This window comes from Anarrhichthys ocellatus, unplaced genomic scaffold, assembly GCF_004355925.1.
Source record: "Anarrhichthys ocellatus isolate YVR2014 unplaced genomic scaffold, GSC_Weel_1.0 scaffold227, whole genome shotgun sequence".
NCBI lineage: Eukaryota > Metazoa > Chordata > Actinopteri > Perciformes > Anarhichadidae > Anarrhichthys > Anarrhichthys ocellatus.
The window spans coordinates 1-15041 of record NW_022280257.1 but is presented as its reverse complement, the minus strand read 5'-3'; the positions used below and the strand labels follow the sequence as shown (position 1 = coordinate 15041).

General features: G+C 41.7%; 1 protein-coding gene across 4 annotated transcripts; it reads left to right on the top strand.

Moving 5' to 3' along the window:
* Positions 1 to 144: 144 nt before the first annotated feature.
* Positions 145 to 14657, top strand: LOC116400973 (F-actin-monooxygenase mical2-like). Of its 4 annotated transcripts, none has more exons than XM_031879107.1 (12): positions 145 to 337; positions 441 to 569; positions 1620 to 1805; positions 1946 to 2203; positions 2296 to 2412; positions 3974 to 4450; positions 5187 to 5288; positions 5462 to 5554; positions 7700 to 7886; positions 8084 to 8157; positions 8870 to 8942; positions 13935 to 14657. In XM_031879107.1, the coding sequence occupies exons 2-12, from the start codon at positions 507 to 509 to the stop codon at positions 14117 to 14119; spliced, it is 1815 nt and encodes a 604-aa protein (XP_031734967.1). In that variant the 5' UTR covers positions 145 to 337; positions 441 to 506; the 3' UTR covers positions 14120 to 14657. The 4 variants fall into 4 exon arrangements, with proteins under 4 accessions (XP_031734967.1, XP_031734969.1, XP_031734965.1 ...); XM_031879109.1 differs by lacking the exon at positions 13935 to 14657 and adding an exon at positions 11834 to 12117; XM_031879105.1 differs by lacking the exon at positions 13935 to 14657 and having other exon boundaries at positions 8870 to 11226.
* The last annotated feature ends 384 nt before the right edge of the window (positions 14658 to 15041 follow it).

The window sequence follows — 15041 nt, the reverse complement described above, 5'->3', positions numbered from 1 at the left end:
GTATGTGTGTGTATGTATGTGTGTACGTATGTGTGTGTATGTATGTGTGTACGTATGTGTGTGTATGTATGTGTGTACGTGTGTACGTGTGTATGTATGTGTGTACACATATGTATGTATGTGTGTGTGTATATATATATGTGTGTATATGTATGTATATATGTATGTATATATATATATATATATTAGGTCGCAGTTTCAGAGTGATCCAGATTGAAAGTCACACGATTAATCGTCTCTGAGCTTTTACTGTGGTCTGCTGTCACAGGACGACAACAAGCCGGAAGACGATTCTGTCAACAAGAGGCAGCGAAAGGGCAACCACTACCTCACAGAGGTGGGTTCAACAGGACGTACAATGTGTTCCGGTCGTTTACAAGTCACACTCAGCACTTGGCTCCAATTGATCACACTCTTCTCCTCTCTCCGTGATCTACCAGTTGTCTTGTCACAGTGTGCCCCCTGCTGGGGAGGACGGGGAGCTGCGGGACAACAAGGTGCGCTCCATGACAACTCAGCTGCTGGCCAAGTTTGAGGAGAACTCCTCGACTGCCAAGATACGTAACAAGGTGGGTTTTTTTTAATGACACCCATTCAACTTTCAGACACACAAGTGTTGTGCACATGTGTGTGACACGGAGGGTGAGAGGAGCACATGACTTTTTTGCTTCAGCCCGAGTTGAAGAATTCACTCTCACTACAGCTGACTAACTGGCTTTAGTATGGAAGCAGAGAAAGACCTAAATGCAACTGAATACTTTCTGTTGACATTTAAATCCACTTTATTTATCTTAATGTATGAGCTTTGAGTTCAAGAAGAAGTGTTCTTTCTTTATCTTTTTTTGGGCTACTGAAAATATTTCTTCCTCTTGTATTTTAAGAACATTAATACATTTATTTTTATTCTATAGGGATGATGCAATTTAACATTTCAGACCACTATAAATTCAGACAGATGGTGAAATATGCGTTTAGTTCAGTGGCATTTAAATTTCAGCATTGAGTGTTCAGTAGTGGTTAAGTAGCACCATTAGATATAAGGTTTCTTATAACTTTCAATTAATTATGGCCAATTAGTTGCTTCCATACTTAAGTTCCAATATAGAGTAGATGTAGTAATAGAGCTGTACTGAAAGCACACTGTTTACAGGTGTGTGTCGCTATCGCTTTCTCTTGATTAAATATTTGAGAATCCAACAAAAGCAATAATAATAATGATAATAACTGGAGACCATGTTGAGATGGAATGAGGCGACTCCAAATCGGACCAGATGCATGAAATGGGGGACAAATGGCCCCTTCCCTATTCCTGGCGCCCTTGCTTGGACCACACCCATCTGCCAAAATTTGTATCTCGACTACTCACCTGTTAAGTTTATTTCACTATTTACATTAAGCATATTTGGCACAAAAAAAAATCTTCTGATATTATGGTGTTAGTATGTCAAGGTTAGTGCGCTGCTTTCACAGTAATGTAGCATTTACATCCCAATCACTGCCACTCCATCGACTGCTATTCTTTTGCCGACTTTGTTCAATACCTTCTTTTCCTTTCCTTGCATTCCCTCCCCTTTCCTTTCCTTCCTTCCTTCCTTCCTTTCCCCTCCACCTTGCGTCAGTCTGATGAGGACCCATCCGATCCCTCCTCCTCTCCTCCTCGGTCTCCTTCCATCATGCTGCATCCCCTCTCAGAGGAGGAGGATGAGGAAGACGAGAAGGAGCCTGAGGAGAGGGAAAACCCTCGCTTTGCAAAGCCCAAGAATGTCCCCCCTCCTCCTCTGCCTCCTCCTCGCCCCAAGTGGCAGGTATGCCCCCCCCCCCCCCATCAAGCCAGAAACCTTTTCTTACATCTTTTTCTTAAAGGATCCTTAAGCACCATATCAATATGTAACATTTGTATTTAAACTATAATCCCGTGCTCCTCGTCTTTACTTCCTGTTTCCAGCCCTCCGTCTACCTCCGCCTGCTGGAGAATCCCAGTGCCGTGGCTCAGCAAACCGCTTTGCCCTGCTCCCCCAAATCCTCTCACCCTCCGAGTCGCTCTCCTTCCCCCTCGTGGCCTAAGAGTCCATTGTGTCCCCCCCGCGCACCGAGCCCTAACGTCACTGAACGCTACTACCCAGAACGCACCTCTCCCGACCTGACAACCAGCCGTTTCTCTGCTCCGGACAGTGACCGTTCCTCTGAGAGCTCGATGCAGCAGGTGACCGGCGAGCCAGTTCTGTAAAATATTCTTAATCAACTTTTCTGAAAAAGTAACCCCTCGATTTCTCTCGCCACTCGCTGTCTGTGCAGAGCAAAGCCCAGAGACTCTCTACTGGAGAATACTCTGCAAGGAGTATAAGAGAGCGAGCGGTCCTCCTCTCCTCCATGTTTCCTGGGTCCAGCAGACCTCCTCTCTCTGAATCGCAGGTCGTGTATTCCGCCGACCTCTTTGTGGTGCCGGACTAACGTCACAGTTGAGAGACTGTTGCATGTTCTAATGACAGAGTGCATCTTGTGACGCAATGCATGATGGTTCCATGTTTAACGCTGCAGCACAGTCAGTGTTCCGATTACAATTACTCCTCTGTTCAGAGTTTTCTTTGGTGGGACTGAGACTTTCAGATTGATTATAATAGTGTTGTTACAAAAATGAACACATTTTATGATCTTTATGATATCTTATTGATTTTGAGGAAGTTTTGAATGATGGTACTTGGGGATAACTTCAAAGGAGTTTTTGCTTCTTCTCCGTATGTGCAATTATAGTACATAATTATAAGTATGTATAATTATAGTATGATTATATATAGACTTTTTTTATTTCTTTTAATTTGTTGGTTTGTTAGGTTTAGGCATGAGGAATGAAATAACTAGGGTGAGGGTAGGAACATCAGGGTAAGCCAATCAGAGGCAAGTCATGCATTTGCCGTCCTAGAAAAATAAAAAAATATTGATCACAGTCTGTTGTAATCTCACACTTGTGGTGACTGTGGCTCAGTGGTAGAGCAGGGTCGTTCTTCAATCAATGTTCGATCCCCGGCTTCACTAGTGCATGTCGATGCGCCCTTGGGCAAGACACCCCAAATTGCTCCCGTAGGCTGTGGCTGTGGTTTCTGAATGTTGTCAGTTCTGATGGGCAGGTGCCAGCTTGCATGGTAGTCCCTACCATCAGTGTATGAATGAGTGTGATTGGGTGAATGATGACATGTGGTGTTAAAGCACTTTGAGTGGTCGGAAAACTAGAAAAGCACTATACAAGTACAGTCCATTTACTTTTACACTCGCACACTGTGCTCGCGAATGATTTATTTTTTACCAACATTTTCTATTTCTAGGGGCAAATGCGATCGACATACTGGCACTTTAGAGCCCTGCTTTTTGAATTTTCTGAACCCTTGAAAAATATGTACAGTATACCCAAAATATAGTTTATGAAATTTAAAGATTTAAATCATTATGGCAATTATTTGCTTCTATATTGTAGAATCTCTGCATATATCTTGTTATCATTCGCTGACTTTGCTGTTTGAGACTCGTCTGTTCAAGAACGTAAGTTAACACTAACCGTAATGTTCGTCCAATTTATCATCCGTAAATGTTGGTGGTGTATTAAAACCCCTGAAAACATGTTACAGTAACTATTCATTACTGAACAAGCAACAGTTAAATGTTGGGAGAGGAAGCATCATTGGGTTTTAATTAGAGTTCAACGCGCAAGTACTTTATGAAAAAATGGATCTGCTTCATCGGGACCGTGTGTGTTTTTGTGTGGTTTAATCTTGAATGGTGCACAGAAATACGTGAAATCACTTTTTATTTTCAAACTGAACCGATTTTGAAACAAAAACAAACTGATTCCAATGCCACTGACTTGTCTGTGTGAAATTCACTTCAGCTTTTTATTTGATGTGATCGAGTTATTTCCTCTTTAGTTTCATCCTTCTGTTCTACTCATTCTCAAATTTACTGTTTGACTCTTCTTCTGTAGGTGGAACTCTCTACCTCTTCACCTCTTTCCTTCTCCCCAACTCCTCCTCCTCCTGCCTCTGTATCTAAGACCTCCATCGTCCATCCCGTAGTCCACCCTATCCCTGACCCCACTGCCCAGGCCGGTTTCTCCTCTGTCCCCCTGTACACTGGTGGACACAAGGAAAAGATACAGAAAGACTCCTCCTCATCTTACACCGACTCTGTTGTTGATTCCTCCACATGTAACAACAAAATATCCGCTGCTGTTTCTTCCACTTGCTTTGACAAGAGTCAGGAGATCTCCCCTCCCGTCTCTGATACCAACTGTGGAAATGAACACAGCAGGTCATCTCCCCATGCACTTACTGTACCGCACAAGGAAAGCTACGAGAGGATTCTTCAGAGTTCTTGGAATATTCTGGAAAGTGAGCAGGACAAGGTCCACAAAACCGCTTGGGAAACATTTGAGAAATTAGCCGAAAACGATCACATGAAGGTAAAGGTTTCATTATTCATATCGTCCAGTACTGATAACTTGCAGATCTCCTGGAAAAGAGTCCTACTCTCAGAGTTTCCTACAAGTGGCGTTACTGAAGAATGGAAGTTACTTAACAAATAAGTCAACATTTGGGTTGAAATAGCAAAGCATGTGGCTTTACTTATATACGGAAGTTACATAACGACTCAAGGTTTAGGTTAAAATAACTACGAAAGTGGCAATGCTTAAGTAAGGAGGTCGCGTAGCAAATAACCCAACGTTTTTAGAAAAGTGGCGTTACTTAGGTATGGACGTTACTTGACAAATAAGAAAACATTGACTTCTGGTTTTACACAGCAAACTTCTCCCGGGTGAAAGTCTAGTGTTTTTAGACACACCCATCCACCGTGACCCCCTCCCTATGTGGACTTTGTTGCTTTTTGTACTACATCACCTGTCCAGTCTCACGATTACATGTATTACAAACAATTCGATTAGGTGGGTTGTATATGAATTAAAGTGCATAACTTTTAGTAGGAACAGACTGTAGAAACATGTACGAGAACAGTCTGTTTTGTATCTGTATCTTTTTTGTTTTCACGTATTTCTGATTTACAGCCTTAGGAAAGGATGGTGTTGGATCAAAAACAGTATATTTATAGGGGTACAGGAAGAACACGGGTTGCTAAACATTCTTGGCATTCCGTTTTCATACGACACATGTAAACTGATCTTCATTCTGGTGTTCATACAGTGCAATGGGAGCTGCGATCTTGAGAACCCTAGAAGAATCACTCAAAAGTCAATTGTTCGCTCCGAGAGTTGTCCGTCTGGAGCTGCTAGTTACATTAAGGAGGTACTAGTCGATGCCTCAGTCTACATTCACTTCCATAAATTCAAAGTAGATCGTGCTTGTTCTGCATTTTCATCCGTCTTCTTTCTAACTTCTGTCTGTGGTTTCCAATTCCTTCTTTTTTTCCCCCTCCCTTCCGACCCTCTGCTCCTGTGTTTCCCCGGCGTAAATGTTAGCGTACAGTCGGAAAGGTATCAACCGCCATAGATGCTAAAGCTCAGAAATTGGCCGTCCTGTATGAGACAGATCACAGGCCCAATGCCACACTGGTAAGATGCATGGGGACATTGCAGAGACAAATCTAACGCAGAGTTCTTTGTTGTTGTTTTTTAAAATGGAAGTTCAGTAAAGTTTCGATGTTAAACTAGCAGTGTGATTTTCAAGTTTTTTCTTTTTTCTATCATGTAACTTTCAGTTTTGAAAAGTTGATTTAAGAAAAAGACTAACAATCTGCCTCTTCAGGCTCTGGTTCCCTGGCCTTGTAGGGCTCCTAAGGCTGAAAGGGTAAATGGGTGCTGTTTGCCTTCATGAGGGCAAAGCAGCTACCATGTTTGCAGGAATGAGAACGCTTCAGTGGACTGGCTGTGTTTGCATATTGCCATTTTATGGACTTCTGCATGTGATTATAGCTAACTTTAAGTCTTGTGTAGCTAAAAGAGGTTAAATGGTGATAAAGAGCTTGATGCCAACATGACAATAATGATGGTAGCGTGTGGATTAAAGTCACATGATTTAAACTCAAGTCTAACTGGCTTGATCTTTGAAGAGGATCAGTTTACACTTGTTTGAATCTAGTGACATGAGACCTTCTGATGCTGATAACCTGATATTTATCTTATATGTTGACTTGAGACTTGCATCTTAAAGGAACAGTTCAATATTTTGGGAAATACATTTATTTGCTTTCTTGCCGAGAGTTAGTTAAAAGCTATGGCCAGCAAATGCTTAGCTTAGCTCAGTTTAGCATAAAGACTTGAATCGTGGGGAAACTTAGAAACCCCTGGAAGAAGGCCGGGCTTTCAAGCAAATTTCCGTAGTCGCCAAACCATGAAATTACAACTTTTGGGTCCGTCAGGTGATGCCATTAACTTACATTGAGGAAAAGACGTCTGTAAATCAGCCGATAATTGTTTTACGGTAAATCAACTTCCCAACACCAACACCATAGTCTATATATAACAAGTAGACGTAGTAATGGTGACGTCACCCGTTGGTTTGTGGACTGCAGTTATGAAGCCTCGAGTTCGGCAATTTTGCCGTCATTTTGGAATACGGCCGTCGCCATGTTATGGTTTTTTTGCAACCGATGAACGGAAGTGACCATATTTGGAATGTGGAGGAGTGACGTAGAGACGCCGTAATACAGCTCTGGTAGGTCAATCACAGGAAGCCCGCCCTAAAGCATACTCCGCTTTATGGTCTATTTGACTCCTAAATGGACCATAATTTACTAAATGAACATCATGCTGTATTGAAGATGACTTGAAACTAGAGATTTTGACCATAAACCCATGTTTACCTTGTTTACTGAAGGAATAAATCAAGAGAGAAGTAGAGTCATTTTCTCATAGACTTCTATACAGTCAGACTTCTTTTTGCAACCAGAGGAGTCGTCCCCTGCTGGTCAGTAGAGAGAATGCAAGTTTTACTCGGCAGAACCAGAGGTTGCCGCCTGACTAACACTTAAATAGTCTTTGGGAGGCGGAGTTAAAGGAAAAGCTAGTGAGCTTGCCCAATGGATGTGGAAAATCTTTTATTTTTTTTTACCGTCAGTTGAACTTTCTCGCCACTGGATGGAATGATCGGGGCCCCGCCTCAAACGCTGTATCCAACTCTCTTTATACGTCCATATGGAAACGGCTAGCTTAGCTCTTTTTAAAAGAAAAAACAGTTGGGGTTATACAGCGGGTTATGTGTACTTCCTGAAGTCTCCGATGGTGACGTCAATACTAAAATTAAGCGTCAAATATACGAAAGGGTATCAACGTTTCCCAAAATATCAAACTATTGCTTTAAGACTTGAGACTGACCTTGGCTTCGCGCTACGCCTAAACCGACACCAATCATTAATTACTTAAGTATCCCTGTAACTGTAACTGGGAAAAAATGTACATATTGTTTTATGGCAGAGCTGCTAGCCTGCAGTTATTGTCATAATTCAAGTTGGCAACACCAACTTTTCAGCTATTCATAGAAAAACTGAATCCAATCGATCATTCGCTCACATTTTCTACGATGGGTGCAACTTCTTTTAACAGTTTACCAAATCACCGCTGGTCCATGTGACACATTTGTTTTGCATACTTTAATTGCAGGCATCTCTCCGAAATAATCAACAACCGTAAACAAAGAACAACAAAAAGCAGCATGTAACCATCTCTCCACCCTTGTCCTGGTCTTCTTCCTCCTCTCAGTGTGTGGTACGTAAGGACTTTCCTCCCGGGCTCGGCGGCAGTGACATCTGCCACTTCTGCACCAAGCGGGTATATGTGATGGAGAGGCTGAGCGCCGAGGGCTACTTCTTCCACCGCGAGTGTTTCCGCTGTGAAGTCTGCAACAGCACTCTCCGTCTGGGAGGGCACATCTTCGACTCGCAGGAGGGTGAGTTGGACTCAATGGAACAGTCTATAGATATAGTTAAATCTCTCTGAAACACTAGAGACTTGACTTATTGTCCTTTTTAGGCCTGTTTAAGGCCTGCTGTTGGATGACTTCTTACTTTAAAATAAAAATAAAAACTGAACTTCTTACTGTCTGTGTCGATATCTGATTTCTTTTTTTTCTTTTTTCTTTTACAGCAAAGTTCTACTGCAAGATGCATTATACCCAGCGCCAGTCCAGCACTTGCATGGGAAAGTTCAGAAGGAGAATGGTAAGGAACACTGCTGTGGTCACATGCAAGAAGCAAAACAAAGCTACATTTTAAGAAAAGATTTGTTTTAATGTGTTTGCGTCCAGCCAAACATTTTTGCATCCAAAGAACGTGCCGTCGCTCCTTTACTCGCTTGCTGTCATTCAACCGCTACATAATTAGCTGGCGTGCTGCCACTCGGTTGCAGATTGCTCACTAAGTAATTGCTAAAGGTGTGATATTTCTTGAGCTGCAAATGGGAGTGATCTGTACAGATGCTATTATCCATGACACAGAATCCAGAACAATAATATTTATTCTGTGCCCCACGGTTAAGAAGATACATAATTAATGCTGTATCGGTGGTCACATGGTGGTGCTATTGGTAACCTGTGTGAATGTGTCAGTTGGAAATGGGCGTGGCCAACAATTAAAGGTTTGTTTTGATCCATTCTTTGTGCTCATGAGTAGCCACGTAAAGGCACGAATTGTAACTTATGTGAATCTGTCAAGTAGATGCTAAATTGGCACCAAGTATTGTGTCTTAAATGATTATAGAATCAGTCATTTCATTTTTTTTAAATAAATGTCCATATCTGGACATGTCTTCCAAAGTTGTGTGCAATTCAGTGTTGCATTGTCAAGTTTAATGGTAACTTCTGTATTTTTTGACCTAGTGTATTCTATATATGTAATAGAATGGGTTTCTTCCTGCGTGTCTTGATCCTTTCAGGAAGACCAACGGCGCATCACAACGGACAGCGGGGGCTTTTCGGCAACGGGCGGCATCCTGCTCCAACCCCCAGGTACCCTGGTTTCCTTGCTTAGCCGAGGCCTGAGTTGGCCGCGGCGGGCCAGCCAGGCTGTGTGTGTGTTGCCTCGACGGCTGTTGGGAAGTGTGTGCGATTCTCTGGCGGCCGTGGGGCGCCACGTCAGGAGCCGCTCACACGACTACGTGTTCCTGTACGAGCTGCTGAGCCTGGGCTGGCCTCTGCTGTGCATGATGCACGAGGTGCTGGGACAGATGTCCCAGGAGCCCCAGCTTGCCCGCAGGCAGCTTGTCGGCCACCGGTTCTCATAGAAAAAGGGGCTTATCAGGGCCAGTTGACCTGACTGGAACCCATGGATTTGAATCTGTGCTCTTGTACTGCCCAAAATAATTTTGAGACCAAATACTATCTGTATTTACTACATTCCAAGTGTCCTTGGTCATTTAAGTTTTTTGTGTTTTGAAGTCAAAAGTGTTTTATAAAGTAACTTAGCCATAAAAGTGCTTCACTCGATTAGCTTCTGCTGCTTGTATTCAGTGCCTGGTGTGAATTTTGCCTGCAGTTACAGTGGACAGCACAAGAAAAAGACTGTCATGTAGGTACTCTGGTTATATTGTGTGTTTAAGTGTTAAATCGTACATGCTGGGTCGACTTCAGGGGTGTTGCATGTCTAAAACGCTGGTAACTAGCCCTTGTGGATGTTGACTCTCACGGTCTCCTGGTGCTGCACCCCTGCCGAATGCATCTCCGACTCTCAAGGGCTTGTTTCAGGCTGCTTGGATGATACGTATCAGACACAGTAAGTCTGCTCCAGTCGTTTGGGGGCAACCAATTGGAATGTCACAAAATGTTAAACCCCATTCTGCACTTCAGATTGAGCTTTGAAGTATCTGAGGACATTTAATCGGAGTGGAGTAACCCGGAACAACCCCTCTGACTCTAACCTCGAAAACCATCTGGCCAGTGTGGTTTGGTTTCAGTGAGCTAGAATTATGTCGGAGTGATCCACATGGTTTTCGTTGACTTTGCCTACTGCACCTTAACTCTGCGCCACAGGGATGTGCAATGGAAATTCCAAAACAGTATTACTTTTTTTTTTTTTTTTTGTGTTAGGTAGTATTTCACTTTGCCATGTATTTTGTAAAAGGTATATGACTGATTTCACTTGCAATATTTAGGGCTCATTGTTTACGGTTTTCATTTTATAGGGAAAGAAAATCAGACAAATTATTTTGAATATTTAAAAAACGTAATACACCAATAATACGAAAATCTAATCGTAAAAAACTGGATGAAAGTAAAAGTTCGACCATAAAAAGTTGTTGCGTTTGCTTTTGAAATCAATTTGAAAGTCAGTTTAGACCAGTCTGTCTTTTTGATTAGATCTGGATATTTTCTGAAAACAATTAGTACAAGCCAAAAACCATGAGCCTTATCTATAATCCTACTAGGCTGTCTCTTTTTTTCCTCAGTAGTGAACATATTTGCTTGGTGAAAAAAAAGCCACAAAAGACTGTACACTCCTGTGCGAAAATATTTAGCTTTGTTTGTTTTTTTATTCAAAGTTTTGCACTTCTTTTTTTGTGTCATTTTTGAATATTTTTTGTTCCTCCATATTCTATGTTGTTCATGACCCTGAATATGAATGAATTGTGCAGAATTAAGGGTGAATTCTTAAAATGCACTGTTGAAGTAATGACCTGTTTTTAGTCAGTTCTCACATTTCAATGTCTTCCTATAGTGTTTCCTTTTAATTCTTTGCACTCGGTGTCTCCCCCCCACATCTCCCTCATTTTCTTTTTCCAAATTCATTTTTCTCTGTTGTGTTCACTTCAGTTTGTTCAGTCAGTTTCAAGTTTCCAATGCTGCACCCTCTGATTGGCTGCTTCCTGCCAGTGCGGGAAGGTGATGATTGGCCGGCTTTGGTCATGAGATCTTGTCGTGTTGCTTTTGCATTGGCTGCCCCTGTAGCTCCGCCCCCTTTCACCTGACCCAGATTAACCCATCACAAACCAGCATGTAGAGTATGGCATGCAGTTGTCAGTAAAGGTGTTATGTGTGGCATCGTGATATGTCAAACAGAATTCCAAATGAATTATTATACCTTGGTCAAATTCCAATAAACAAATTGTATTACCTCCTGTTCATCTCTATCTAATGCCACTCATACCTTAAACTCTTTCTCTAAAATGAGACCATGTGCTCTTAAAGGACCAGTGTGTAGGATTAAGAACATAATCTAGTGTAATAACCACCTGAAATAGATAGTTAGCCCTTCATATCTACATAAGGAGCAGGTCCTCTTCCCGGAGTCTGCCATGTTGCCACCGCCATGTTTCTACAGTAGCCCAGAACGGACAAGCCCAACATTTGCTCCAGAGAGGTCCTTTTTTACATTACCAGAGGGCCGCTGTAGTTCTCCGACACGCTTGGAATAGGAGCGGCATTTAGTGGGATGCAATCTGTTTAAAAATAATAATAATTTGTCCCCGATTTAAATCCTTTATTGTGACAAGCTTTAGCTACCAGGTCTGATTTATAAATCGGCTTATGAACAGTTTTATGGCATTAAGGGCGCTAATCTTTCATGGCAAGCTAAAACGTTCAAACTTTGAGTGTAGAGGTCGTTGGAAGCTTGCGGTGTCGGTTGAGTCGATGCACACATAGCACCTTTTTAGTCGGTTTCGTTTGCCGTTCCGTTAGTTTGGTGTCATATCGCCCGACCAAACCCCACTAACACTCATGTTGTGCTGTGTTCCTCCCTAACACCAAACCATCCATTTGAATGCCCCTGGATTTCTGCATTTGATTTCTTTGTGACGTATCATCAGCAGCAGCAGCATCCCCTCCTCTTGTCACACCGGTTTTGACAGTAACAAACGTGTCCACGTTTGTCTGTGGTCTGTCTGTGGTTCCCTTTGTTTCAGAAGGAGGCTTCCCCCGCTCAGAGCCCCTCTCCAGATCCCTCTCCTGCACCTCCTAGACTTTTCTCAGGAGATCAGCACCCCCATAAATAGCGGTTTTTTTTTTTTTTGGCACACTGCCAGACAAATTTGGTTTGGCTGTACATTTGCATAGCTATGTTTCTGAAGTCTTGAAGCAGCCTGCAAGCCTTGTTATTCATTTTCCACATTGATAATTACTGTGAAATTGCTTAATTTATGATATTTATACACTGTAAATATATATATTCAGAAATAAATCCATTTTGATTACATAAATAATTTGCTTCGTGGTTTGTTGCCAATTAGCTGAATTTCAACAATTCCCAAGAAACCCAAGGTTGAGTTACGTGATCGGTCCGTTTTTCTTTTAACCACAAAATTAACAACTTCATCAGAAAGCAAATCCCTTTTCCCCCCCACCTGTTTTTAACTGCCGTAACATCACCCACATAAATCCCAATCACAGCTTTTAACGCATGCTTTGTAATGTCTGACGAACAGCTCGACAGCCTCGTCGGTTTGCAGCGGATTCAGATACGTGGCAGCGGGGTTTATCAGAGGCCTTTAAAAAGCGTCCGCTGCCAAAATAAGTCAATTTAATGTAGTGTGAAAAAATAGACATTAGGCTATATGCAAAAAAAAGCTTGGCCACAATCAAATACTGTTGAGTGAAGTTAAATTAAAGCGTATCAAACTAAATTCAACCTGAACAGAATTGAAGTGAATCACCTGTCTCATGGGTTCTGCTAGTGGGGTCTGCTCTATCCTTCACTCTGGGTTTTTACAGTATCTGTGCATCACCTGGTGAAAGTGTCATTCCAACGTTTAGCCAAACCCCAAAAAGCAAGATGCTTCTCGGCCGATAGGCACACTTTGCCCAAACACTATTGCGTCGGGGTCTTTTCATTTCTTTGCTGTGACCAAGTGGAATCACCTGTGGAAAAGATTCTGTACAATGTTGACTCCGTGACTCTGTGAGTACTGTTATGAACAGGTCATGTAGTGTGTCAGCACGTTTTTACTGTATGAGTGGCTCTTTTGTACGGTATGTGTTCTACTTTCAGGTGCAGAAAACTCTATATATATGCATTACTTTCAATAATATAGAAAGTGAATTAGGTTGTGTTCCCTGCCTTAATATTTGTATGGTACCTGGCATGCTGCACTGATTGTTCTAGATCAGAGGTTTTCAAAGTGGGAGGCGGGGTCTCCGAACGGTTTCAGTAGAGGCTCAGTGAAGGAGAAAAAAAATATTGCACTAGTTATTACATAAGTTATCAAAAGAAGATCACATAAAAAAAAAAGCTTAAATGTGTGTGATTTGGTTAAAGAGAATAGTTTTGGGGGAATTTTACAGTTTTTTTGTTTTTTTTTCAGTTTTCCACAGTCGGAGACTAATAAATAAATAGTAGAGATGCATCGATGCCGATATCGGCCTGATTCCGACTCAAATAGCTCGATTGGGTATCAGTTACTATGGGCTGATAAATATATTTACATCTATGTATTCGTTTGTTACATTTTGTTATACAAAGTTATGAAAGTGATGTTTAAGACAAGCCGGACGTTGCCTTACACGTGGAAGAATGATCCCAGTCACATCCACACAGTGAGGCATACAGTTTATTAATTATTAAACACGGATTGGTACTCGGTATTGGCCGATACCCCAAAGCCCAGGTGTCGCTATCGGGGATGAAAAAGTTAGATCGGTGCATCCCTAATAAATACCTTAAGACAGACTTTTATGTATTCGGTGTCGTCTGAAGTTATATCGAACAGCAGTATTAGGCTATCTTGGCTCAATTGTTGAGTGTCATTGGGATCAAATGACATAAACATGATCCCAAAAACATCTAAGGCGGGGCCAAGCTTTGTCTGAGGGACTTTGAAACCTCCTTGTTTTAGATAATCTAGATCTCAAGAGGTTCGGTATCAGCTAACCAGGCAGAGAGCCTCTATGCATGAAACGAGCTACGTGCCAGTAAATGTTTACCGGGACTTGTGTGCGCGTGTGTTTGTGAGCGTTAATTCCAAACCAGCTCAAAGTTAATGCCTGCATGCTGTTTTTTTTTATTTGCAGGCGCGACGTCCAGCTCTCATTCGGAGCAGCTCGACAAAGGTCAGAGCAGAGTTCCCAAAGACGTGGAGATGGCTGTGGAAGCACTGGATGCTGCCTTTATAGTGACCCCCACAACACAGGATCCTGCAGGGGCCAAGGGCCAGAGCCAGGACGGTACCAAAGGTCAGCACCGTTACTGTATGTAGTCTTAACATTCGAGATCCCGGATACACGCAGCGCTGTAAGAGGTATTCTTAAACATGGTTGAACTTTAAGTGGGTGTGAGATCAGGGTGCGGCTGACATACCGTTGGTTTTCTCCCACACTTAGCTGAATGTTTGTTATTTAAACCTAGTATTAAAAGCTAACACTGCTAACACTATTATATAAAATAAGCTCTGCGTTTTCACTCGCTGGTGTATATTTATATAATCTTGAGTCTCGTCTGCTTTTAGAGCTTATAGAGAAGAAGACTGACAATCCTAATCATAGTACTCGATAGATTTATGTATTGATAGATTCAGAGTCATTCGATTTATGTCCTCTGTGTGTTCACCCAGACATTTTTCCTACCGTAATTACCAGTGATTATATGTACCGTAATGGCTATTGTTGATAAATAAAAATAATAAGAACAACAAATACAGAGCTGTGGGAGGGGGAAAATATTCAGAGAACAAACTGAGAATTTACAAGAAAAGACTTGGATAATCTGTGAGATTAAAGTGTTACATTTACAGAAAGAAAAGAAGAAAACAATTCTCTGTGATTATTAAAACATAAATTTGCGAGAAAGAAACAAAAAATTGTTTTCCTTGTTCACTTCGCTTCACTTTTCAAGGTTCGATCAACTCATCTCATCACACCGTCTGAGTGTGTGATGCATATTTTATGAACATAATGCTGACATTGTTATGCATTGTAATGCATTGTACTTTATCTTCATGTTGACCTGTTACCACAGCGTTTAACGGTGGTATCTGTGGTGTGGTGAGGTTGATCTAACCTTACAAAGTGGAGGTTTTTCTTGTACTTTTTTATACATTTTTAATACAACTTTAATCACGTAACTTTTGCTTTTTTTGTTGAGTATAACCCCTTCACCAAATCCACAATTTATTTTTATTT

Coding starts and splice junctions, on each gene's coding strand:
- LOC116400973 (XM_031879105.1), top strand. CDS start 507: ATGACAACTCAGCTGCTGGCCAAGTTTGAGGAGAACTCCTCGACTGCC. Junction 2,204..2,295: donor CTGAGAGCTCGATGCAGCAG/GTGACCGGCGAG, acceptor CTGTCTGTGCAG/AGCAAAGCCCAGAGACTCTC. Junction 8,158..8,869: donor GAAAGTTCAGAAGGAGAATG/GTAAGGAACACT, acceptor TGATCCTTTCAG/GAAGACCAACGGCGCATCAC.